Source organism: Macaca thibetana, chromosome 12 (genome assembly GCF_024542745.1).
Source record: "Macaca thibetana thibetana isolate TM-01 chromosome 12, ASM2454274v1, whole genome shotgun sequence".
Lineage (NCBI taxonomy): Eukaryota > Metazoa > Chordata > Mammalia > Primates > Cercopithecidae > Macaca > Macaca thibetana.
Window position 1 is genome coordinate 45611374 of NC_065589.1, and position 24460 is coordinate 45635833.

Consider the following 24460-nt stretch of genomic DNA (forward strand, 5'->3'; position numbering starts at 1 on the left):
GATGGCTGGAGAACAAGGTGGAAGGGTCAGAGTTTCGGTTCCCTCCACCCATAAATGTTTGAGAAACACCCTCTAAAGAATCCACTGCCTCCTGGCATTAAACAAAGAGAGCATCGGAATTGCAGTCCCTGGCGAGGTGGGATCGTCGGGGCGCTGCCACCATCTGATTCTGGGTTAGGGGAAGGGGGCGTGACCCCGTCTCCCCGGTTAAAGTGGACGGGGTGTGAGTGACAGCCTTTCCTGCCCCCTCGGGGTGTGTCCCCGCGGGCTTCCCCACCCGTGTGTGTCAGACCCATCAGGGAGGCCCGCGATCCACCAGGGGTCCGGGGCCGCCCGGGCGGGGCGCCACGTGCAGGTGCGGAAGGCAGGCGGCGTCCCGGTGCGGGCGCGGGGGCAGCGCCGGGGGCCGGGCTGCGCGGCGCGGCTGCGGGCGGCAGGAGGCAGCGTCGGCCCAGGCGGCGGGCGGCGAGCAAGCCAGCGCGCGGTGATGTCAGTGGCGGCCCGGCTGGCAGCAGCCGGTACTTCCTGTGGAAAGGCGGGCGGGCTCGGCTGCAAACCCCACTAGCCAGTGTCAGCCTCTCGGCGGGAGGAGGTGGCGGCGGAGGAGGAGCAGGGGGAGGGCTGTCAAATTCGGGAGCCAGATTTTTTTCCCTTCCCCTGGCAATTCCTTCCGCTTCCCCGGCTCCCGGCGTGACATCTGCGGGCCGGGGACCTGCATGTGTGTGCGCGCGAAGGAGCGGAAGAATGGCAGTGCTCAAACTCACCGACCAGGTAGGGGGCGGCGGCGCCGGCGGGCGGGACGCGCGGGCGCAGGGCGGCGCGGAGCCCGGCGGGGGGATGGGGGCGCGGCTGGAGCGCGCCCGCGAGCTGTTTACTCACGGCGAAGGGGAGGAGTGTGCGCGGCCGCCGGTGCCTCCGAGAGCCCGCGGCGGCAGCTCCCCTCCGCGGCGCCGTCCCCGCCCTGGGCCGTCGGAACTGCGTGCCCGAGTCCGGGGCAAGGCCCGCGGGCGCTGGGCAGCTGGGTCGCGGGGTGCGCGAGTGCGGCGGCCGCGGGCCCGGCGGAGCCGGGGAGGGGGCCGGGGGCTCGGGGTGCTCCCGGGACTCCCACCGCGCCGCGTTGAGTGGGCGCCACCGGCCGGCGCCCCCGGGAGGAGGACGCTGCACGTAGAGGGAGAAAGGATCGCAGACTGGGACCCCTTCCCAAGCCTAGCAGGAGTCCTGCCCAGAATGCGGCTCTTGTGTGGCGGGGCTGTCTTTATCCGTTGGATGTGACATCCCGACTTCCTCTTTAGTTGCCCCAGGCTGTGTGCGTGGTGCGGGATGGGGACCCTTGGAGACCGCCCTTTCAGATCGGGCCGGTCCCTCCGAGGAGGAGGTCAAGTCGGCTGGGAGTCTCCACTCACAGGCGGTGGGCTACGGTCTGCCTGTGTCCACCAGCTTTGTTGGCTTTCCTTGCTGAGATACCACACAGGGCAGCTCTGGAGTCCTGGCTTGGAGAGGTGGGGTTATTTGCTGAATCGGATTGACAGTCCTTGCCGCAGGTCTGTGGAATGGTAACAGCCACCTTCGCGGACTCTGTTGCTCTTACATTGACACTAACAGTTACCAAACCAAGTTGCATGACAAAACTCTTTGCAGCTCTTTTCACGAAAAAAGGAAACGGCTTGCCACCCCCACCCCCACCCCCGTTTATTCATCGGTAGTGAAAGGAACTTTGTTTTGGGGTCCTGGTAGGTAGAGAGGCAATCTTGACTTTGACCACAGGGTCAGACGTGCCAGCCCTTGGTATTAAATACCTCAGACTTATCCATGGGTTGCATCTGCTGCCTTGCGTTCTCCAGTTAGTATCCAGTCAGAACATCTTGCAGCTGAAATGCAGTCCGTCACCACAATGATTTGCAATGATTTGTTCTCCCGCCTTGTAGATTCCATTTTTTTTTTTTTTAGCTTGTTTCCCCTAAATATTTACAGGTGTTTGGCGGGGTTGGTGATGTGGAGATCACTGAGTTAAAATTCACGTTATTGTTAAATTTAGTAGGAAGAGCAGCTGGTACTTGTGATGAATGTATTTGTTCTCACTGGTTCCAGAGCATTTAAAAGTGTAATTTGATATCAGGATTTCCTTCACCTTTTGGTCACATACTTTGCCAACTGTTAGACATTTGCTTATTTTAAATCTTATAGTTTTAGCGTGTCTTGGGCCTGTCATCTTTGCTAGTACACGTTGCTGTACTTGTCTGTTAATCCCTAGATCTTCAAAGTACAAAGAATGGTTCTAATAGGTATTGTTATCACGTATAAGAAAGAACATCACATGGAAGTTTAGAGTTGTAAGGACTCTAAGGATGATCTAGCCCAAACCCTTCATTCTCTAAATGACAAAACAGATCTGGAGAAGTGAAGCAAGTCTTCCTCAAAGAATGCCAGCTACAGGCCTGCAGGACTGGGACTAGCTCCTGTCTCCTGCCTTCCAGGCGCTTGTACTTTCTGCTAGAGTTGGCATAGGAAAGCTCCATCATCTCACTGGATGTGTTGAAAGCGTTACAAGAACACATCTCTTCCAGATCAAGATCAACCCTAGTGACTTGGTCTTAGAAAGAAAGGAAGTTATTCTTCAGGGCTTATCAGAGCAGGAATTTCAAAGATGTTGCCTTCTAAAATGTTTCCAGCCGAGCGCGGTGGCTCACGCCTGTAATCCCAGCACTTTGGGAGGCCAAGGCCGGCGGATCACGAGGTCAGGAGATGGAGACCATGCTGGCTAACACGGTGAAACCCCGTCTCTACTAAAAATACAAAAAATTAGCCGGGCGTGGTGGCGGATGCCTGTAGTCCCAGCTACTCGGGAGGCTGAGGCAGGAGAATGGCGTGAACCCGGGAGGTGGAGCTTGCAATGAGCCGAGATGGTGCCACTGCACTCCAGCCTGGGCGACAGAGTGAGACCCTGCCTCAAAAAAAAATGTTTCCAAGTATATTTCCTTTCTTCCCCCAATAAACCAGTACGAGTATGGAGAGAAAGGAAGAGTCTCACAACCTTTATTTGGTTATATCTCCGGATACATAAAAAGAACCTAAGGCATTTTAAGATTCAAGAACTTCTGAAAATGGCCAGTCTATCTTGGGGCAAAGTCAGAAAGAGATGGGGTGGGGAAGTGGCCTGGGTGGAGTTGGTGGTGAGCAACGATGGTTTCTGTGTAGCTTTAGGTCCAGGAAGTAAGTGTGTGGTCTTTCTTGCCTTATATAGTCTTACCTTTTCTGTTTGAGACTCAATTCTTAGAAGTCAGTTCTTAACCTCACAGATTAACTTTTAAAACCATTTGCTTAGACCACTACTAGAAGAGTTTTGCTCCATCATTGTGGGTAGGGAGCTGCCTGCTTGGAATCCCTGCCTTAGAGTTTGTGCAGGAGTGCCTTGCTCTCCATTCAGCTTCTAGTAAAACAACCACTTCTTAATTTCTCCCTCCCCAATTTTTTTTTTTTTTTTTTTGAGTCAGGGTCTCACTCTGACTCAATAGTATCATCATGGCTCACTGCAGCCTTGGCCTGCCAGGCTCAAACGATCCTCCCACCTCCGCCTCCCCAGCAGCTGGGACTATGGGCGCATGAGCCACCACACCTGGCTAATTTTTGTATTTCTTGTAGACACAGGGTTTCACCATGTTGCCCAGGATAGTCTCAGACTCTTGGGTTCAAACAATCCACCTGCCTCAGCCTCCCAAAGTGCTGGGATTACAGGTGTGAGCCACTGTGCCCAGCACCTCATCTGTTAAATACCCTATTTGTGAAGTGAATCTTGATTTTTTGCTAGGCCTCTTGGATTTTTTGTTTGAGGACACACTCTTGCTGTCGATAACCTGAAACACAAATTGTGTGGATTTGTCTTTAAATGTGGCCAAAGTCAGGGGAGACAGATGATGACATTTTCTGTCCAGCTAAAGCTGGGTGCAGGAGCTTGCTAGGTGAAGCAGACACTATTTCAGCAGTCAATCCTGCAGTGACCTCTCAATCTTACAAGAGAAGGAAAATATTTTTTCCCAACTCTTTTTTTTTTTTTTTTTTAGAAGAGTAAAAAGAAAAAGGGAGAGACCAGTGTGATTTTTAGTCTTTTTTTTTTTTTTCACTGTAAAAAAGGAACTGGAGCTATCACTACAAACAAACGAACTTGGCATTTAGCACTTCTGCATTTGTAACTTTTGTAACTGTGTTCCTTCTGTTTTCTTCCTCAGCGGACACACATCATTTTTCTTGCAGTCTTAGGGGGCACTAACCATCCTGGTTTGTGCAGATTGGTGTCCCAGCATATGGGGCTAAAACTGGGAAAATTCCAGGCAAACTGGGAGGAACTGGTTACCCTATGTAACATAGAACACACTCAACTATGTCATTAATATAATAATGTAATTATTTCCTTGTATGTGGACATTAGGAGTTTTATATTTTTGGTAAAGTGAGATAATTTTAAGTTTGGGAAAGAAAATTTTATTACATGAAGATCTAAGGCATTTTGACTCAAAGATAGCCATGAAGTCTTTTTGAAAATGATTTGATATTGACTTTTTTAGGTTGTTCTTTATGTCATATAGTTAAAGTCCCTGTAGTCATTTTAAGTGTATGGTCGTATCTTCAGCCTGGGTCTCTACCCAAAATTTATTTTCAGAGTTACGAAGCTAGGATGGTAAGTTCTGTTGCATGTTTAAAATGTCCACTATTCTTACCTGCATTTGTTAACGATAGCACTACTTTCATCTCAGAGGCTGCCTGTAGACAAACGGTTTCAGCAGGTGGCCCTTTTGGAGCTTCCTGCCTGGAGGCCTTCTGTTTTGGTGTTCCCTTGCCAAGTCCTAGTTCACACTTGAGTCACCTACCTTCTTGCCAAAGGCAGTGCCTGGCAGCGGTGGCAGTGGCAAGAGACTAGAAATCCTGTGTAACTTTGGGAGCAGGATTTCTAGCCCATAGTGCGGGGCCTTGGGACGTGTTACACATTTTATTGGGCTGCCCTTGTTCTTCCATCACTCCCTAGAGCACTGGTCTTAAAGCAGACACCATGCTGTAGTCCTGTCATCATCAGAGAAGAAGGGAAAAGAAAGGCTTTATTTAGAGCCTTTTCTGGATGTTTCGGGACCCAATCACATGGTTTTGAGAGTGCACTTGAAGCTGGTGTTTCATGGCAGAGACCTAATCATGTCATACATTTATTGTGCTCTTATTGTATACTGGGCCTTTGCAGTGAGTCATGTCTTAATCCTCATAGCCACACTAGGAGGTAGGTGGTGGTGTGATTCCTATTTTATGGATGAGAAAACAGGAATGGAGAGACTAATTGACCTGTTTAGGGTCACACACCCAATAAGTGATCTAGCACGTTGTCCTATCCTGGCAGTCTGATTGCACAGGTGGAGCTCTGACCACAAGGCTATACTTTTCATAGTTGAAAGGGCAGTGCAGCCGTAGGATTAATGGGTGCCTGCTCTTGTTTACAGAGAAGCCATTGGATGAGCAGCGTTCCCTGAACTCCTTCTGCCTCTTGGGCCAGACCCATTTCTGTACAGAGTAAGGAGCTGCTTTGAGGCCTCTGCCCCTGCCTGGCTTATATCTGGCTTTTCCCATTAGCCTCTCCACCTCTCCACCCCGGTGAATGATGTGTTGGTAGTTCAGTGACTTTTTTCATATATGTGTGTATATATATAAAACAAATGAACCGCAGTTATTATAGGAAAATCAGAAAACTAGAGGAGCAAAACCAAAAATTTTTAAAACCATCTGAAGCCTCTATACTCAGAGATAACTATTCTTGACATTTTGGGATGTCTCCTTCTAGTCTTCTGTCTGGGTAGCCAGGTAAATTTTTTAAACTTTCCATGTGATAATATCATTACTTGTGCACATAACTGATATCTGTGTTCTCTACACCAGTGACTTTTCCAAATAAACTTATTCTTCTCTTAGATATATGATTGGCTCTTTAGCCAGCACTAGCATATAAGCTCTAGCTCTGGATTGATGGAACCAGCTTTTTTCTTTTTCTTTTCTTTCTTTCTTTTTTTTAAGATTTCAACTTTTTACTTCCTCTTTTGCTTTAAACAGAGAGTAAATATAAAATAAAAAGGCACAAATTGTACCAGAAACAGGAATGAAAGATTCTTTAAAAAGATTTGTATTTCTACAAGATAATGTGAATTTTTATAGGCTAAAGAATAACATGAAATAATGTAAAAACAGGCAGAGCTACAGAGATCTGATAATTCTGTGGTTTCCAAACTTGTTTAAGCTGTGACACTCCTTTTTTTCCCCCAAAGAAATTTCATATTGAAGCTCAATATATAAAAAAGATGGGCTTGGACAGTGGTCCCTGAGTCCCTCTTGAAAACTAGTTGGGTTTAGTATCATTTGAAAGCCCCTTTGTATGATAAAACTGGTGATTGGTTAAGTGTTTTTTTTTTTTTTTTCTGATGCATCATGTGTGAAACAAACAACATTTATAAATGTTTGTGAATGATTAGGAACTGCTTAGAACTAGAATGACTATATCATTTTTATCCTTTTGAGAATCATAGGTGATACTACTCAACATGAAGCCACAAACAGATGTGAGCCAGGACTGTCCTGGGTAAGCCTAGATATGTGGTCATCATATATACACATAGATTCTATGTTTGCTCACCACAGGCTTGATAGTGACAGTAAACTAGTTTGACTAGCAGACTACTCACTCTCTTTTGAGTCTACAGTGGTGCGGGTATTACAAAGATTGTTTTATGACTTTGTGCAGAGTTGGGAAACACCTTCTATCTCACACCTCAGTTCTGAGCTGCCCAGGGGTTGCAGGTGTAATCTGATAGAAACATTCTGACTCTTGGCAGTCAAAGATCTGAGAAAGCGTGATTGATTACCAGTGTTTGCTATGGGTATACGGGAAGGGAGAAGTGACATATGTTGTATATTAGCCAACTCTTGGGAAGACATGTTAACCTCTGTAGGCTTCAGGTTTCTCTTTGTAAAATGAAGTGGTTGGACTGGAGGCCTTTATGGTGCCTCAGCTCTGCCCTCTCCCTTCTGTGACTTGGTGCCTGTAATGGAGACCGACGCTCTTCACATGGTTTGTGTTATAGTCTTTCTTACGAATGTGGCTATGAAGGGTGTATTTGCAGATGAGCTCTAATAAGGCTTTCCAGGTAACAAAGTCAAACAGCTTCAGGTTCCAGAGAAGGATTTTAATCAATATCAATGACTTAGGACTAATTCCTATTCTCCACCCTATTTGTTCTGTATTTTTATTTTTTTTGAGACAGAGTCTCGCTCTGTTGCCCAGACTGGAGTGTAGTGGTGCAATCTGGGCTCATTGCAACCCCCGCCGACCGTCTCCCAGGGTTCAAGCAATTCTTGTGCCTCAGACTCCCATGTAGCTGGGATTATAGGCGTGCGCCACTATGCCCGACTAATTTTTGTATTTTTAGTAGTGATGGGGTTTCACCATGTTGGCCAGGCTGGTCTCAGACTCCTGGTCTCATGTGATCTGCCCGCCTTGGCCTCCCAAAGTGCTGGGATTACAGGCATGAGCCACTGCGCCTGGCCTAAGATTACCCACTTTATAGATTACTCCTTTTTAACCTTTTAACCAACATATTATTTAGCTCTGGCTGCTTTCAGAGGTTGGGAGTGCAGGTATTTGCCCTTATCAGTGTTTATGTTTGTAAATATGTTGGTAGCCTAAGAGGTTGAAGTTAATGATTCATGAATCCAGCTTGTAATTATGATATTCATAATTTTTAAGGATCTTTTCACTTGCCTCGTCCTTTGAAAACTTAAAATTTATCTAGTATTCTATAAAGTGAGCTAAGCAAATAAATACATAGTCTACCTTTGGGCTGTTTCAGGGATTACTAAGTCAATAATTGTTTGCATTTCTTGCTTTTTGTTTGCTTAGAGTCCCCTTGCTCCCAACCCGGGGAGTCTTAAGCATCCAAGCGTAACTTTCTAGGATATCTTTTATATCAGAAGACCATTTTCCCCTAAGAGAACTTTCAGAGCTCTTAGTAAAATTAGAGAGACTTGTGGAAACATCTGTTTGAGCCTAGATATGGAAATTAATCACAATTCTAACCTCTCTAAAAGTTTTGCTTTTTTTATTTTAAAAATTTTGTTTTGCTTTAGTTTGTTTTAAAAATAACACCAGATTGGGAATCAGAAGACGTGGATTCTACTCATGGTTCTTTTAACAGTTGTATGGTTTGGGGTAAATCCTGGCCTTCGTTTCTTTGTCAAAATGGGAACAGGCAGAAAATTCTCTAAATTCTTCCAAGCTCTAACATTCTAAGATAGCTCCTCACATATTTCAATGTCAGTCTTTTCTCACCTTGTGGAATCTCATTTCAAAAAGTATTTGCCTTTTATGAACTTCTGATTTTCTCCCAAGTGTGTTGGTGGCAGCTTTAAAATTTCCCAAGTTTGGTAAACACATCCTTTTTGTCTAAGGGTGAGGAGTCCTTTCCCCAAGAAGGTTATCTTCTGGAATCTCCAGGAGCCTGGCTGTGGGGACACAGAACCCCGGGGCTGTTCTCAATGTGGTCCTTGAAGAATCCTCTTGAACTTCTTACAGGCTAAAGGGAGCAATCCTTACAGAGCCCACGCTTGTCTCTTGTGAGCTGAGGCCCACCTTAGCCTTCTTCAGAGGTGCTGCTTTAGCAAATACCTTGGGTCCTCCCAGGCAAAATCCTGTTTTGTTGAACCCAAATAACATGTACATCTAACAAGTTTATTTCTCAAGGGTTGGCCCAGAGTTGGGTGCAGTTGACATGGTGACCATAGACTTTCTCAAGAAAGGAAGAAAATTCCTACATGTAATCACCAGCCTATGTAAGGTTAGTCTCTGTGGAGACTTGTTTTGGTGTCTAAGACTGGCAAGATAAGGAAGAAGGAAAGTGAGCGTAAGAGAAGTCTGAAGACAGAAAGCCAGGCAGACGTTCAGGTCAGCCGGGGCAAATCAACCAACCAATTATTGTTAAACAGTGGCCTCCAAAAGTAGGTGTGGCGTACACCCCAAGGATGAACACAATGCTTTATTGAGTTGGAGTTTGGGAAAGAGAATATTAGAATTAGTATTTTTTTAAATCATTCTTTTAAACTTTTAATTTTTATGTAGTTTTAGTACATCTTATTTGCTAGTACCATGTCATCTTTTTGGCTGTATTTTTCAGTGTCTGCCACCTGGCCAAATCACCACTTGGGTTATTACAGCAGCCTCTGACTGGTCTTCCTCCATCTGACCTTGGCCTCTACACTCTACTCGCAATGTAGCTCTCAGAGTGATGGAACTCAGAACTTGTCACTCCTGCTCAAAAACTTCCAGTTTCACCCAGGTGAAAGCTGAGGTCATTAGAGTGACTTCTGCACTGAGCTCCTCCACTCACCTGTCCAGCCTTGTCTGCTGTCCATCTCTTCCTGGCTCCTTGGCTCCAGCCCCACTGGCCTCCTCCTGTTTAGTGAACATGCCAGCTGCGCTCCTGCCTGGGGACCCTTGCTGTTCCTGCTCCCTGTGCAGCTCCTCCCTAGATATCTGCATGGCTCGCCTTTACCTCTTTCAGGTCTTTCCTCAGATGTTACTTTCTCAGTGAGTCCCTTTCTGACCACACTGTTTAAAATGCCTACTCCACATTTCTTGTCTGCCTTTCTTTATTTTCCTCCACCGTGCAAATCCCTCATACCATATATTTTACTCCCCCCATTTAAAAACCCCAAACTTATGTGTGGTTAAGATACAGATAACAGGACAAAGATTATTTTGTTAGTTTGGTTCATTCACTGCTGTATCTTCAGCACTTAGAACAGGGTAAGGCACATCGTAAATGCTCAATAAATATTTGTTAAGTGAATGAATATAAATATGTATATGTGTCTGTATATGTACATGTTCAAATGTTTTTTACTCATAAAGTGCTCAAACAAACAAAAGAGAAACACTTCTATAAACAGCTTTCATTTTACGCTGGGATGTCAAATTTCCATTCAAACAAAATTAAGAGAAAATTTTCTGCCCTATGAAAAGATAAAAGATCACATATTGTCCTATTTTTTGGTTATATTTTCCCTCTTTTTAAACTGTGCTTTTGGTTGTAAGGATGGTTAGCATTGTACGTAATTCTCAGTTCCATTTCTTTTCAGGGGAAGTATCAAGGTGACACTAGGGGACAGGAAATATTGACCCTAAATGTTGTGGGAGTGGATCTCTTCTGTATTCAAGTGATCAAGGAGTGTTTAATGAGCTCCATCTACATAGCAATGATACAGCATAGCTCTGCTGGGGCTTTCTGCTCTCCCCTTCTCCACAAAAGGGAAAGACAGGTAAGAACAGGCGCAATAAAATAGAAACCAGACAGAAAGAATTGGGAACAAGGAGACAAGAATCATACTTTATATGATTTAATCCTAATATTTTTATGAGAGGATGGCTATCATTTCATTTTAAAGATGAGGAAAATGAGGCTGGCACGGTGGCTCATGCCTGTAATGCTTTGGGAGGCTGAGGAAGGTAGATCACCTGAGGTCAGGAGTTAGAGACCAGCCTGGCCAGAGAGATGGCTAGAGATGGTGAAACCCCATCTCTACTAAAAATACAAAAATTAGTCAGGCATGGTGGCAGGCGCTTGTAATCCCAGCTACTTGGGAGGCTGAGGCAGGAGAATCGCTTGAACCTGGGAGGCGGAGGTTGCAGTGAGCCGAGATTGTGCCATTGCATTCCAGCCTGGGCGACAAGAGTGAAACTCTGTCAAAAAAAAAAAAAAAAAAAAAAAGGAAGAAAAATGAAAACTGACAGGTCGAGTAATTTTTTTGAGGGTCGCATGACTCTGGGAGTCACATCTGGGCAACCCCAAGGTGCACATTCTTAGCCATCACACATTAGGATTCTTGAAATAGGTGCAGTATCACAAGAGGCCATTTTCCCCATGGAGCTCACAGTCTAGTTAGATGATATTGAATGCCTTGCACATGAAAGGCCCTCTTTAACGTTTATTGAATTCATGTGGCATATTAAACAGTTATCAATCCAGGTATAGTGCAGGTTTAGACTATGCTTAGAGGGTATTGATTAGGGACTTCAGGAGTCAGAGATGGGCAGAGTCATTAAGAAGGGAGCTGGAGGGAGTCTACGTGGTACTTAAGGAAAGGAATGATCCAAGCAGCAGATGTGGGTGGAACCTAGGTGAGTGATGTGTTGTGTACCTCTCAGGTAACCTGGTGACTAAATTTACTGAGTCATAGGGTTCATGTTAGGTAGGAAGAGGAGGTAAGGAAATATCCAGTTTGCAAACTGGATAGGAGAGGTGTTTGCATATTAACACATTTTTCTCAGTTGAGTTCTTTGAGAGGTACTACATGCCCTCTGCTGGAAAACTTGAATGGATGAATTTGTGCCTAAGCAAAACTCATTGTTTCCATTTGTTGCACATGACCTTTTCAAATTAATTTGTATTTGCTTTGTTCCAAAAAGTATTGAAGCATTAAAGTAAGGTGTTGCCTTATGGGCGCTTCTGTGTCCATGATACCCCTGGCTTGAACAGAATGTTGCATGAGGTACCATGGCAGTATTTTGTGAACAAACATGTATTTTGGAGTAGCAAGGACTTCATTGAAAGGACCTAGATGGTTTGGTGATGTAGGCCATTGATCGAATAATGTAGTAGGTTTAAAGATGACTTTTTTTTTTTCCTTCTTAAAAAATTATTTCCTTAGGTTTTTGGGGAACAGGTGATGTTTGGTTACATGAATAAGTTCTTTAATGTGATTTCTGAGATTTTGGTGCACCCATCATCACTAAAGAACTGTACCCAATGTGTAGTCTTTTATCCCTCACTCCTTTCTCACCATTTCCCCGATTCCCCAAAGCCCATTGTATCATTCTTATGCCTTTCTGTCCTAATAGCTTAGCTCCTACTAATGAGTGAGAACATATGATGTTTGTTTTTCCATTTCTGAGTTATTTCACTTAGAATAATGGTCTCCAATTCCATTCAGGTTGCTGCAAATGCCATTATTTCATTCCTTTTTACAGCTGAGTAGTATTCCCTGGTATGTATCTACCACATTTTCTTTATCCACTCATTGATTGATGGGCATTTGGGCTGGTTCTGTATTTTTGCAATTGTGAATTGTGCTGCTGTAAACATGCGTGTGCAAGTATCTTTTTCTTATGACTTCTTTTCCTGTGGGTAGATACCCAGGAGTGGGATTGTTGGAACTAGAGATGACTTGTTTTTAATCTTATACATATTTTTTAAATAAGAAATTACAAAATCCAAACTATGGGAAGCCTACAGAAAAAAAAAGACCTCATTTCTTTGAAAAATCAATTGTAAGAGGGAAAAAAAAGTTGGAGAGAAAATATAAATCCATAAATTAAAAGGCAATTAAGATACATTCAGACTAATTGCAGTGAATAGATTTGGATTCTGATTTAAACAAACTTAAAAAAGCATACTTCTTTGAGATAATTGGGGAAATTTGAATACTGACTGGATATTTGATAATTTAAAGTGTGAATATGATATTGTGGTTATGTTTAAAAAGAGAGTCCTCTTACAAAACTAGAAACTATGAAACTCTAGCATTTTCTCTGTCTCTCTCTTTTTTTTTTGAAACAGGATCTCACTCTGTCACCCATGCTAGAGTATAGTGGTGTGATCATAGCTTACTGCAGCCTCGACTTTCGGGGCTCAGTTGAGTCTCCCACCTCAGCCTCCTGAGTAGCTGGGACTACAGGTGCATGCCACTACACCTGGCTAATTTTTGTATTTTTAGTAGAGATGTGGTTTCACCACGTTGCCCAGGCTGGTCTCGAACTCCTGGAATCAAGTGATCTGCCCGGCTTTGCAAAGTGCTGAGATTACAGGCATAAGCCACCATGCTTGACCTACTTTAGCATTTTCTTAGGGCACCTATTTAAGTGATACATTCTTTTTAGAAACTATTTTTCTTTTCACTTCTTCCTGCCACCTTTGTGCCCCACGGAAGGCCTCCACTCTTACTTGATAGAATGCCTTCAGTAAAGTTCTTAGAATCCTTTCTGTTTGTCCATAAAAGCACATGATTTTTCTGTTTTTGCTGCCCAAGGAAATATGCTTCTGAGCTAGTTGTGTGGTCCACACGTCTATTACTTAGTTTAAGTGGCTCCACAGCTTGAGTCAGATATTTGAGCATTGGTCTTAGAATCCCATCTTGTGTGCTTTTAGGAAGACCTGGATTTGGCTTGTCCGGTGTAAGATATTTGGAAGGGAATTGAGATATTAGAGTTGCCAAAAATCACTTTCTTACATAGAGTTTTAAAGGATGTTTTTAATTATACTGTGTAGTTTTTAAAGGCAGCAAACAGTTACAAGGTGTCAATTCTAATGGGCCTGGCTGCCATGCCTCTCTTCTTACCTCAGCAGGAAGTGGGTGTTTGTTGTTGCCTTGAGTGGTTTCGCCATTGCTTCAGGCATGCTGAAATATCTTCCTTTATTTCTACAAGTGTGAAAATCTTTCTATATCCTTCTTAACGGAGTCCAGATTTAAGAATAGACCATAAGCATAAGAAGTGGCCAGCAGTGACTTGAGTACATGATACTGTCATGAGTAATTTAGAAGCCGTGTGACTAAGGGTTTGGTACTTTGGAGCCTCAGTATAATTAGGTCTTGGGACTCATGAGATGACTGCAATATTTAGTTGCTAATGCTCCTTTTTGTAGCAGCCAAGAAGAAACAATCTTTTTAAGTAGCTCTGCTTTTTAGCAAGGAGTCTTCTATCAAGGTTTCAGGGTACTGTATTTTGCGTATAATATTTTAAAATATTGTGGTATCTAACTGAACAATTTCCAAAAATGCTTCGTGTGAGTTGTATAGTTAGAATACTAAAGTTGATGTCTGGAGACCTGGGCTTTGTGCACAGCACTACTCCTAACAAGCTGTGTCCCTCTTCCTGTGACACAACTTTCCTTGACTGTAAGATGGGTAAAATAATACTTGCTTTATGGGGAAGTTGTGATAATCAAGTGGGAAAAGTCTTTGTATAGCAAGTGGTTCTTGGTTGGCACTCTATAATAAATAGTCTCTGAATCTTGGACTGATTCCTCATTTGTCCAATTAAAGAGACCAGTTTTTTAAGGTCAATTTCAGCTCCATGAAAATATGATTGGAGTTAGTTTTTGTTTTAGATTTATGATCTTTTAACTAGTCTTCTTTCTCTCTAGCTTAAACAACATTGGTAGAAAGAGTTTGTTTTATTTTTGTGTGGATTTTCCATACTTCGGTTTGAATTGTAGTGTTTTGGTTCCTACAGCTTTAGGAAGTACATTTTTGTTTCATTTTGGTTTCATCAAATCAATTGACTTAGCTTATTTGACCGAAGAATCTTACGTTTAGATAGATCTAGGAGGATCAATTTGTGTTGAAAAGATTCTGAGGAGTTTGCAGTCATTTTTGATTTAAGTTGTCAAAAAGAACTTTGAAAATTACTTATAAGAATGCCACTTCCTCTTCACAGAAGTATAAAACTGTGTCTTTTTGAGGAAGTGTGTAAAAACAAAACAGTTGATAGAGTAATCTTCATAAAAAATCATCACAGCAGAATGTCTAAAAAAAATTGGTGTAAAATTTCAAGTCTTGAACGAATTTATAACAGGGTAGAAAACAAACTTCTCTGATAAAATGTGACTTAAAAAGTTAGATGAAGGATACATTGTAAAAAGTTACTTAATTTGGGACTTTTTCCCTTTTAAAACTACAGAATGCTATTTAACGAGCAGATACTTTAAACATCATTGGATATGTGTATGTATCTTAATTCTAACAAAGCATTTCAATTTGAGTTGATTCTTGGTTGAGATGTAGGGCAAAATAAAAAGGGAAATGAAATGATTCACAGGAAATGAAAATGAGAATTGGTATAAGAAAAGGTGCAATAAGGAAAAACAGGAGAAAAACATTAAGAAACTTTTTTTTTTGAGGGAAGAAGGAATAGGAGTGGGAAGGAGACTGACTGTTAGTTTCTTAGGTGAGTGTTGGAGATGCTCTTGAACTTTAAGCTTAATTGGTCACCTGCTGTCCTCTGCTCTTTGAAATAATTGACATTGATCCTTGCTGTTCAGCCACATTGACACTTATATCTTGGGAGTTCTAGGATTGGACTAACAAAAGTGGAGGTTGTTACTTACAGTGCAAAAGAAACAACCAACATGGTGAAACCCCGTCTCTAATAAAAATACAAAAAAAAAAATTAGCCTGGTGTGTTGGTGGGCACTTGTAGCCCCGGCTATTCGGGAGGCTGAGGCAGGAGAATGGCGTGAACCCGGGAGGTGGAGCTTGCAGTGAGCCAACATCGCGCCACTGCACTCCAGCCTGGGCGACAGAGTGAGACTCCGTCTCAAAAAAACTAAAACCAAAAACAAAAAAACCAACCAGAGCTGTATCACTCAGAAGGCTGAAAAGAATCAGGCTGACAGGTAATTTGGCCCCTCAAAGGGTCCTAGTGGCTGATATAGGACCTTCAGAATGAGTGTAGGTGACAGGCAGATAACAAATTATTTTATACAGTGGGAAGTCAGGTATTAGGAGCTTCTATGACTAGTGACTAGGTTCCTGCAACATCTCTGGTTTTAAGTACCCCACTGCCTGTCCTGGTGAGTTGAACTAAAGCAGGACATTCCTTCATTACTGCTTTACCTTTTCTTTTTTCTTTTTATTTCTTCTTCTTCTTTTTTTTTTTTTGAGACAGGGTCTTAATCTGCCACCTAGGCTGGTGCAGTGGTGCCATCATAGCTCGACCTCCTGGGCTCAGGTGATCCTCCCACTTCAGCCTCCTGAGTAGCTGGGACTACAGGCATGTGCCTCCATGCCACCCAGCTCATTTTTTGTAGGGACAGGGTTTCACCATGTTGCCCAGTCTGGTCTTGAACTCCTGGACTCAAGGGATCTGCCCACCTCAGCCTCCCAAAGTGCTGGGATTATAAGAATGAGCAAGCCACCATGCCTGGCCTTGCTTTTACCTTTTCAACCAGCTCTTCCAGAGGCTGAATGGTATTTTTCTTAACTCCATTCCTGCCATGAATTGGCTGTGAGATCCTGGCCAGTCATTACACCTCCTTGGGCCTCAGTTTTCTTTAAGAAATGAGGACATTGTTTTAGAGTGTATTCTTGTAGCTGCTCCAGTCTTCTATAGTTTTAACCCAGGGGTTGCAGATTACTGTCCACAGGACACATCTGGTCTGCTGCCTGCTTTAAATGGCCTGTGAGCCAAGGATAGTTTTTATATTAAGTGATTGAAAAGGGTCAAAAAATACTACTTTGCAACACATAAAAATTAAACAAAATTCAAATTTCTTTGTCCATAAATATAGTTGTATTATTTGTTTACATCTTGTCTATGGGCGCTACAACAGCAGAGTTGAGTAGTTGTGGCAAAGACTATAGGGTCAGCAAAGCTGAAAATATTTACTATCTGGCCTTTTGCAGGAAAAATTTGCCAACCTCTTGCTCTAACTCAAGGGCAGACTTGGGGCCATCCTCTTAAGAAATCGAGTGCTAGACTTTTACAGTCCTAGTGTTACCTAAGTTGCACTTTGATCTAGATTTAATTAGATCGAGATGGGAATTCTTGCTTTTATTATTTTCTCCAGGAGAAAGTAGAAGCTTAGTTAGCTTTTTGGTATGCTTTCAATTAAAAACAATCCTCCTTAAAACAATAGTTTGTTTGTACTCAACTTTTTTTCCCCTCTCTCTAGGAATCACTGTGGAGAAGGAAGCCATATGTTTATATTTTAAATCACTTGCCTTTTCTATAGGATTTTTAAACTCCAGATGTGGACTCAGAAACAGTTAATATGTACTTTTGATGCACTCAAAGAGCCAAGATGGGGGAAGAGAGATACTTATTTCTTATATTTGAGAGCAAAACGGAAATCTTAATATATTCTATTCCCCACATAGAGACTCTAGATTAATATGGGGATGGAAATGGCCTTAATTTTGTAGAAGGCTAATTTTAAGCAAACACAGTTTAAGGGTCAAGTATTATAAATGAAAATTATACAGTTAAAAATAAATCTTAAAACTGTCTACTTATCTAATATTGCTCATTATTCTAGAAGGTTCTCTCTGAAGCTAAGTCTGGTAATTTCTGTGTGGGTTATAAGTTTGTGTGTGTATTGGGGCGGCGGGGGTGCAGAGAGAGAGAGAATGAAAGTATGTGTGTGTGTGGTTTCCAGTGTTCATTTCATTAGAATTATAAAGAGCATCTGACTCTTGCTCTTGTACTTCCAGAGTCATTTGAGTTATTATGAAACTCCTCCTAGGCCTGGAGTTCCTTTTGATCTTGGATGAAGATGGGCACCTTGAACTGGTTAGTGAGGCCAGAAAGGAGGTCAGTCAGCACGTCATCTTTCATATAAAGGTTCACTTTTCTCAGAAGTGAAACTAACTTTTATATGAAAGATGACACGTGTTGACTGACCTCCTTTTCTCTATCCTTCAGAGAGAAAGAATTAAGACTAAAGAAACTTGTTTAAAAGATTTGTAAAGAAATTAATGTAGTGTACAACTTTAGAAAACATGGACAGTGACTGAGTACCTAAGCTATCTGGGACCTCCAGCGTTTTCTGAACAATATAAATTGTCTGGGGAAGACAGGAGATGAACATTAGAGTCCCCATTTTTCATAGGGAGAAACCGAGGCCAGTGGCTGTTACTTAGCTTGTTGATTGTTAGTGGAGGTAGAGCTCTTATTTTTTCTGGCTCAGTCTAAGGTGCATTTCATTTGCCTATCCTGTTCTTAAATAGCACTTATAAAATCACGTGTCATTTCTACAGTTATATTTAGGATACAGCCTAAAATGCTGTATAAACACCCTGTGATAGAATGCTGAAGGCTGCCGCCTGGGTAATTATCATGTGGTTCTAGTATCGTATCATCTACATTATCTAGATTAGAATGGATCACCCACTTCTAAGCTGGTCTAGAAGAAGGAGCCCATTGTGTGCAAGGCCATAAGGATATTGCCTCATCGTTCCCCTGTGGGTAAAGACCTTTGTGATACACAGAAGACCGTGGAACTTCATTCTTATTTGAAAACACTTGTGACTGGTAATAATTCTGAAATACTAAGGCTTTCCCATGCCCTTGCCCCCCAAATTCCTCTTTAATATGCTTTATTTTCTTTTTTTAGGATTTTGTGAGACGTATTTAAAATTGGCCATCTGAAGGGAACATTTGTCACAGCACTGCCTAATCTTTAGATGCGTCTAAATGCAAATGTGTGTAATGAACCCTTTCGTTTTCCTTCTTACGTGGAGTGGGGCAAGTTTCTTCATTGAGCTTCTCACTTCTGGTTTCAGTCCATTTTTAGCCCCTTGGTTAGTGTGTGACTTGGGATGGTTGGAGCTAAGCCACTGAATTGCTCTTCACTTCTGGGGGAAAATGTTTGTACCCCAATTTTTTAGTATCCAAGACTCTGGTTAACTCAGCAGTAGTAGATTAGCAGTGACTACTGAATAAGTGAATGATATAGTGGGAGTCTCTGCTGCTGTGTTTTTTCCTTCACCATCCTTCCCTTCTTTTATCTACTTTATCTACCTTCTCTTCCTCCTCCTGGGATCTTTACCGTGAACAGAGGAAGGACAGGAAGTGATTAATTTTTGGTTATGTAAATAACCCTAGTAAAAGGATTGGTTATATAAAATATTGCTAATTTTTGTGTGGTGGATTTTTTTTCTTGGTGTCTTGTTAAATATGCATAGTCAAGAATATGTGGCTGATGGCTTAGTGTGTCATGACGTGAACAGATCTGGGACAACTTCTCCAGTCAAGGAAGCAGTACGAGAAGAAATGTTTTACTCACCATTCTTTGTACTCTGGAGATTTTGGACAGGCTTTAACTGGGGCAGCTCTTTAAAGACTTGCACAGGAAGTCACTGTTAACGTGGACTCTTGGTTTAAAGCATCTTGCTAAGTAGGGCCCAAAGGAGGCAGAGTGTGATTTCCATCACTGACCCCGGGTGGACCGAGAGGATTGCCAGGCTGGCCATCTACTGATGCTTACAAGTAACTCATGGGAACATTTTTTACCCCCAACCCCTACCACCAAAAGATTTTTGTAAGTGATGTATTCCCTTGCACATTTCTTGGGGAGTTGATATCTAATGCTTTTCATCACAAAGTTGGAAAGATACAAAGGATGTAATTCCTGGCATAATATAAATGTAGACTTTTTAAAAAATGAAAACGTTATATCATTGTTTAAAATGTGTTGAATGGAATTTAAACACTATTGTGATTTGAGTGTCCCACCTTCACTTGAAAAATACATGAGCAACATCATCACTGGTCACCAGATAAATGCAAATCAAAACCACAATGAGATACCATCTCGTGCCAGTTAGAATGGTGATCATTAAAAAGTCAGGAAACAACACGTGCTGGAGAGGATGTGGAGAAATAGGAATGCTTTTACACTGTTGGGAGTGTAAATTAGTTGAACCATTGTGGAACACAGTGTGGTGATCCCTCAAGAATCTAGAACTAGAAATACTATTTGACCCAGCAATCCCATTACTGGGTAGATACCCAAAGGATTATGAATCATGCTACTATAAAGACACATGCACACATATGTTTATTGCGGCACTATTCACAATAGCAAAGACTTGAAACCAACCCAAATGTCCATCAATGATAGACTGGATTAAGAAAATGTGGCACATATGCACAATGGAATACTATGCAGCTATAAAAAAGGATGAGTTCATGTCCTTTGCAGGGACATGGATGAAGCTGGAAACCATCATTCTCAGCAAACTATCACAGGGACAGAAAACCAAACACCACGTGTTCTCCCTCATAGGTGGGAATTAAACAATGAGATCACTTGGACATAGGGCAGGGAACATCATACACCAGGACCTGTCGAGGGGGTGGGGAGGTGGGGGAGGGATAGCATTTGGAGAAATACCTAATGTAAATGGCAAGTTGATGGGTGCAGCAAGCCAACATGGCACATGTATACCTATGTATCAAACCTACACACTGCGCACATGTACCCTAGAACTTAAGTATAGTTAAAAAAAAATACATGAGCAAGCTTTGGAAATTTTACATTGTTACTTTTTCTCCTTGAGCTTATACTTCTATTCCACTTTCTTATGCAGAATTTGGCTGGGTGTGGTGGCTCATGCCTGTAAATTACCACACTTTTATCCAAATATTTTACGTTTTCTTTCTTTATTTTTTTGAGATGGAGTCTCGCTCTATTGCCCAGGCTGGAGTGCAATGGCGTGATCCCAACTCACTGCAACTTCTGCCTCCTGGATTCAAGTGATTCTCCTGCGTCAGCCTCCCAAGTAGCTGGGATTACAGGGGCCCACCACCATGCCCAGCTAATGTTTGTGTTTTGAGTAGAGACAGGATTTCACCATGTTGACCAGGCTGGTCTTGAACTGCTGACCTCAGGTGATCCACCTGCCTCGGTCTCCCAAAGTGCTGGGATTACAGGCATGAGCCACCGTGCCTGGCCGCATCTTACTTATTTTTTAGGGACAGGGTCTCACTCTGTTACTCAGCCTAGAGTTCAGTGGTGTGATTATAGCTTACGGCAGCCTGGAACTCCTGGGCTCAAGTGATCCTCTCACATCAGCCTCCTAAGTAGCTAGGGTTACAGGTGCACGCCAGCATGCCTGGCAAATCTTTGTGTTTTTTGTGCAGACAGGGTCTCCCTATGTTGCCCAGGTTAGCTCCTGGCCTCAAGGGATCCTCCCTCCTTGGCCTCCCAAAGTGTTGGGATTACAGGTGTGAGCTGCTGTGCCTGGCCCAAATGTACTACATTAAAAAAACACTGCAGAGGTTGCAGTGAGCCGAGATCGTGCCACTGCACTCCAGGCTGGGCTGGACTGAGACTCCGTCTCAAACAAACAAACAACAACAAAAAAACCTGATTATCTTATGATACTTTGTAATAAAAATGTGATCCTGAGATGCTAGGAGTTAAATAAATTTCTGGATTGAGTTTACAATGATTATTAACAATGTATCAAAACGAATGTAAAATTTGGTAAATTATTAATAATACATGCAAAGTAAAGCATGCTTATTTGGAATGAATTTCTTGATCTGTTGACAAGGCTTTCTTTCTGTTTAAAATCAGCCCACGTATTGTGGAGAACATGGCTTATTGCTGGGGTAATACAAAAGGAGTTAAAGTTCTGACTTCGAATCTCCTGGTTTTCAACTGGTCCTTTCTTTGACACCAGGACACTCAAGTGAATCAGCAAGAAAAAAAATAATCCCATCAAAAAGTGAATAGACATTTCTCAAAAGAAGATATACAAACAGCCCACAAACATGAAAAAATGCTCAACATCACTAAGCATCAGGGAAATGCAAATTAAAACCACAATGAGGTACCACCTTATTCCTGCAAGAATGGCCGTAATTAAAAAGTTGAAACACAATAGATGTTGGTGTGGATGTGGTGAAAAGGAAACACTTTTACACTGTTGGTGGGAATGTAAATTAGTACAACCTGGGATTATAGGTATGAGCCACAGTGCCCCGCCTATTCATTTTATTTTTTCTTTTTGAAAAATTGACTTTATTGGGAGGCTGAGGTGGGTTGATCACTTGAGGTCAGGGGTTCGAGACCAACCTGGCCAACATGGTGAAACCTTGTCTCTCCTAAAAGTACAAATACTAGCCATGCGTGGTGGCGGGCACCTGTAATCCCAGCTACTTGGGAGGCTGAGGTAGGAGAATCGCTTGAACCCAGGAGGTGGAGGTTGCCATGAGCCAAGATCACACCACTGCACTCCAGTCTGGGTGATAGAGACTCTGTCTCAAAAAAAAAAAAAAGAAAAATTGACCATATTGTGGATAGTTTACATAAAATGGCATGCATCCATTTTAATGACATGTAGATGTGTTTTGACAAAAGTTACCTGTGTAATTACCCCCATAATCAAGATATGGAATGATTCTAATACCCCCAAAGAGTTCTCTTCTGCTTCTTTGTCTTCCCCACTTTACCTCCTAGGCAAATACTGATCTGCTGTCTGTTTCTACAGATGAATTTCACACAAATGGTATCATATAGTTTGTCCTCTTTAGTTTCTGGCTTCTTTTGCTGAGCATAAGGATATTGAGATTCATTCATGTTTTGTGTATAAGGAGATAAAATCTTTCTTATTGCTAAGTAGCGTTCCAGTGTCTGACTATACCATAATTGTTCATCCACTCATCTGTTGATGGAAATGTGGGTTGTACCCACATTTATCCATTATGAATAATTATGTGCAAGTCTTTTCTTTAAACATAAGTTTTCGTTTCTCTTGTATAATACCTGGATAAGTGCATGTATATAAGAAACTGACAAACTGTTTTTCAAAGTGGTCGTACCATTTCACACTCCCCCAACAATACATATGGGTTAGTTTCTCCACATCATTGTCAACACTTGGAATTATCAGTCTTTTAAATTTAAGTTATACTAATATTATGTAGTAGTGTTTGTGAGGTTTTTGTATTTTTTTTGACTAATACATAATATTTTACATATTTATGGGGTCCATATGAGTGAGACATGCATAGGATGTGTAATGACCAAACCAGGGTATCTGGGGGTATTCACCACTTTGAGTATTTATCATTTCTATATGTTGGTATCACTTAGAGCCTCTCTTCTAGTTGCTTTGAAATATACAAAATATTGTTGCTAGGTGTAATTACCCTAGTCTGCTACCAGATATTACAACTTATTTCTTCTATCTAAACTGTATGTTAGTACCCATTAACCAGCCTCTCTTCATATCCTCCTCCCACCCACTTATCCTTCTCAGTCTCTGGTATCTGTTGTTCTATCCTCCGGGTCCATGATTTCAAGTTTTTTAGCTCCCTTATACGAATGAGAACATGTGGTATTTGTCTTTCTGTGCCTGGCTTATTTCACTTAACATTATGACCTACAGTTTTATTCATGTAGCTGTAAATGACACATGATTTCATTCTTTTTAATGGCCGAATAGTATTCCATGGGATGTGTGTGTGTGTGTGTGTGTGTGTGTATACATACATGTGCGTATATGTGTATATATATATCGCGCGCGTGTGTGTGTATATATATATCTCACATTTTCTTTATCCGTTCATCCGTTGATGGACATTTAGATTCCATAACTTCTCTCTTGTGAATAGTGCTGTGATAAACTTGCATGTGCAGCTATGCCTGTTACATAGTGGTTTCTTTTCCTTTGGACTGATACCCAACAGTGGGATTGATAGGTCATATAGAAGTTATTTATATTTGTTTTTTTTTGAGAGATTGCCATACTGTTCTCCATAGTGGTTATATTAATTTACATTCCACCAACAGTGTATAGGAGTTTCCTTTTCTCTGCATCCTCACCAGTATCTGAAACTTTATTTACCACCCATGAAGTCGTCCTCTCAGATATATTGAATGAAGTTTCTATGCGCTTCTCCTTATATTATACTCTGTACAACTGATTGAATAATAACTGGATGTAAGTAACGGTGTTTCTCACTGGATTTGAACATTTGCTTAGAATCTCATGGTATTTGAAAGCTAATTTCTCATATCTAAAGACCCAGATCCTCCTTTTATAACTGGTTTTTGGGCAAATCTCCAATTTTTGGTCTTGAGGGAGTACATCAGATGTCTTTTTTTTTTTTTTTTTTGAGACTGAATCTCACTCTGTCACCCAGGCTGGAGTGCAATGATCGGATCTCGGCTCACTGTACCCTCTGCCTCATGGGTTCAAGTGATTCTCTGGCCTCAGCCTCCCGAGTAGCTGGGCCTATGGGTGTGTGCCACCACACATGGCTAATTTTTGTATTTTTAGGAGGGACAGGGTTTCACCATGTTGGCCAGGCTGGTCTTGAACTCGTGACCTCAAGTGATATGCCCGCCTCGGCCTCCCAAAGTGCTAGGATTATAGGCACTAGCTACCGCGCCCAGCGGATGTCTGCTTTGGTTTGCTAATTCCCGAATTATCTAAGAAGTCCCCTGATATCCTAAATAGAAAATAGGTATTATATGTCAGCAGTTACTTTACAAAAAACAGGGTAAAAGATCTAGATATAAAATTCACAATGATGTGTGGTTGTCTGTGTGTTGAATGGATTTGTCTGGCTTTTCTGTGTAGTGTTCAAAAGCATTAAAAACGGTTCTTTGGAGAGAATGCTGATGTCTGATGACTAGTGTTGCTGGTTCCTCTCTTGCTCATCAGTAGAACAAACAGAAACACACGTCCTCTCTGCCAAGTATTCTGTGACGTCACAAGGCAGCTCCTACAGTGCAGCAGCTTTTTCTTACACTTTTCTTTTCTGGCTGCAGGAGAATTAATCTCTTCCTTCATACTTTTACCCAATTTTTTTTTTATCAGTTGGAGGATACATAATATTATTTAGAACATCTAGAAGGTATACATTTTTTTA

General features: G+C 42.1%; 1 protein-coding gene across 7 annotated transcripts in view; it reads left to right on the top strand.

Moving 5' to 3' along the window:
- The first annotated feature begins 523 nt into the window (after positions 1–523).
- ANKRD44 (ankyrin repeat domain 44) overlaps positions 524–24460 on the top strand; it is a 346841-nt gene continuing 322904 nt past the window's right edge. For 5 of the 7 annotated variants that reach the window (XM_050750693.1, XM_050750692.1, XM_050750690.1 and 2 more), the window contains exon 1: positions 541–771. In XM_050750693.1, coding sequence (XP_050606650.1) covers positions 745–771 — 27 coding nt within the window. In that variant the 5' untranslated portion in view covers positions 541–744. Of the gene's footprint in view, positions 772–1049; positions 15468–24460 lie in introns of those variants that run through there. The other 2 variants (XM_050750689.1, XM_050750691.1) reach the window with 2 other exon arrangements.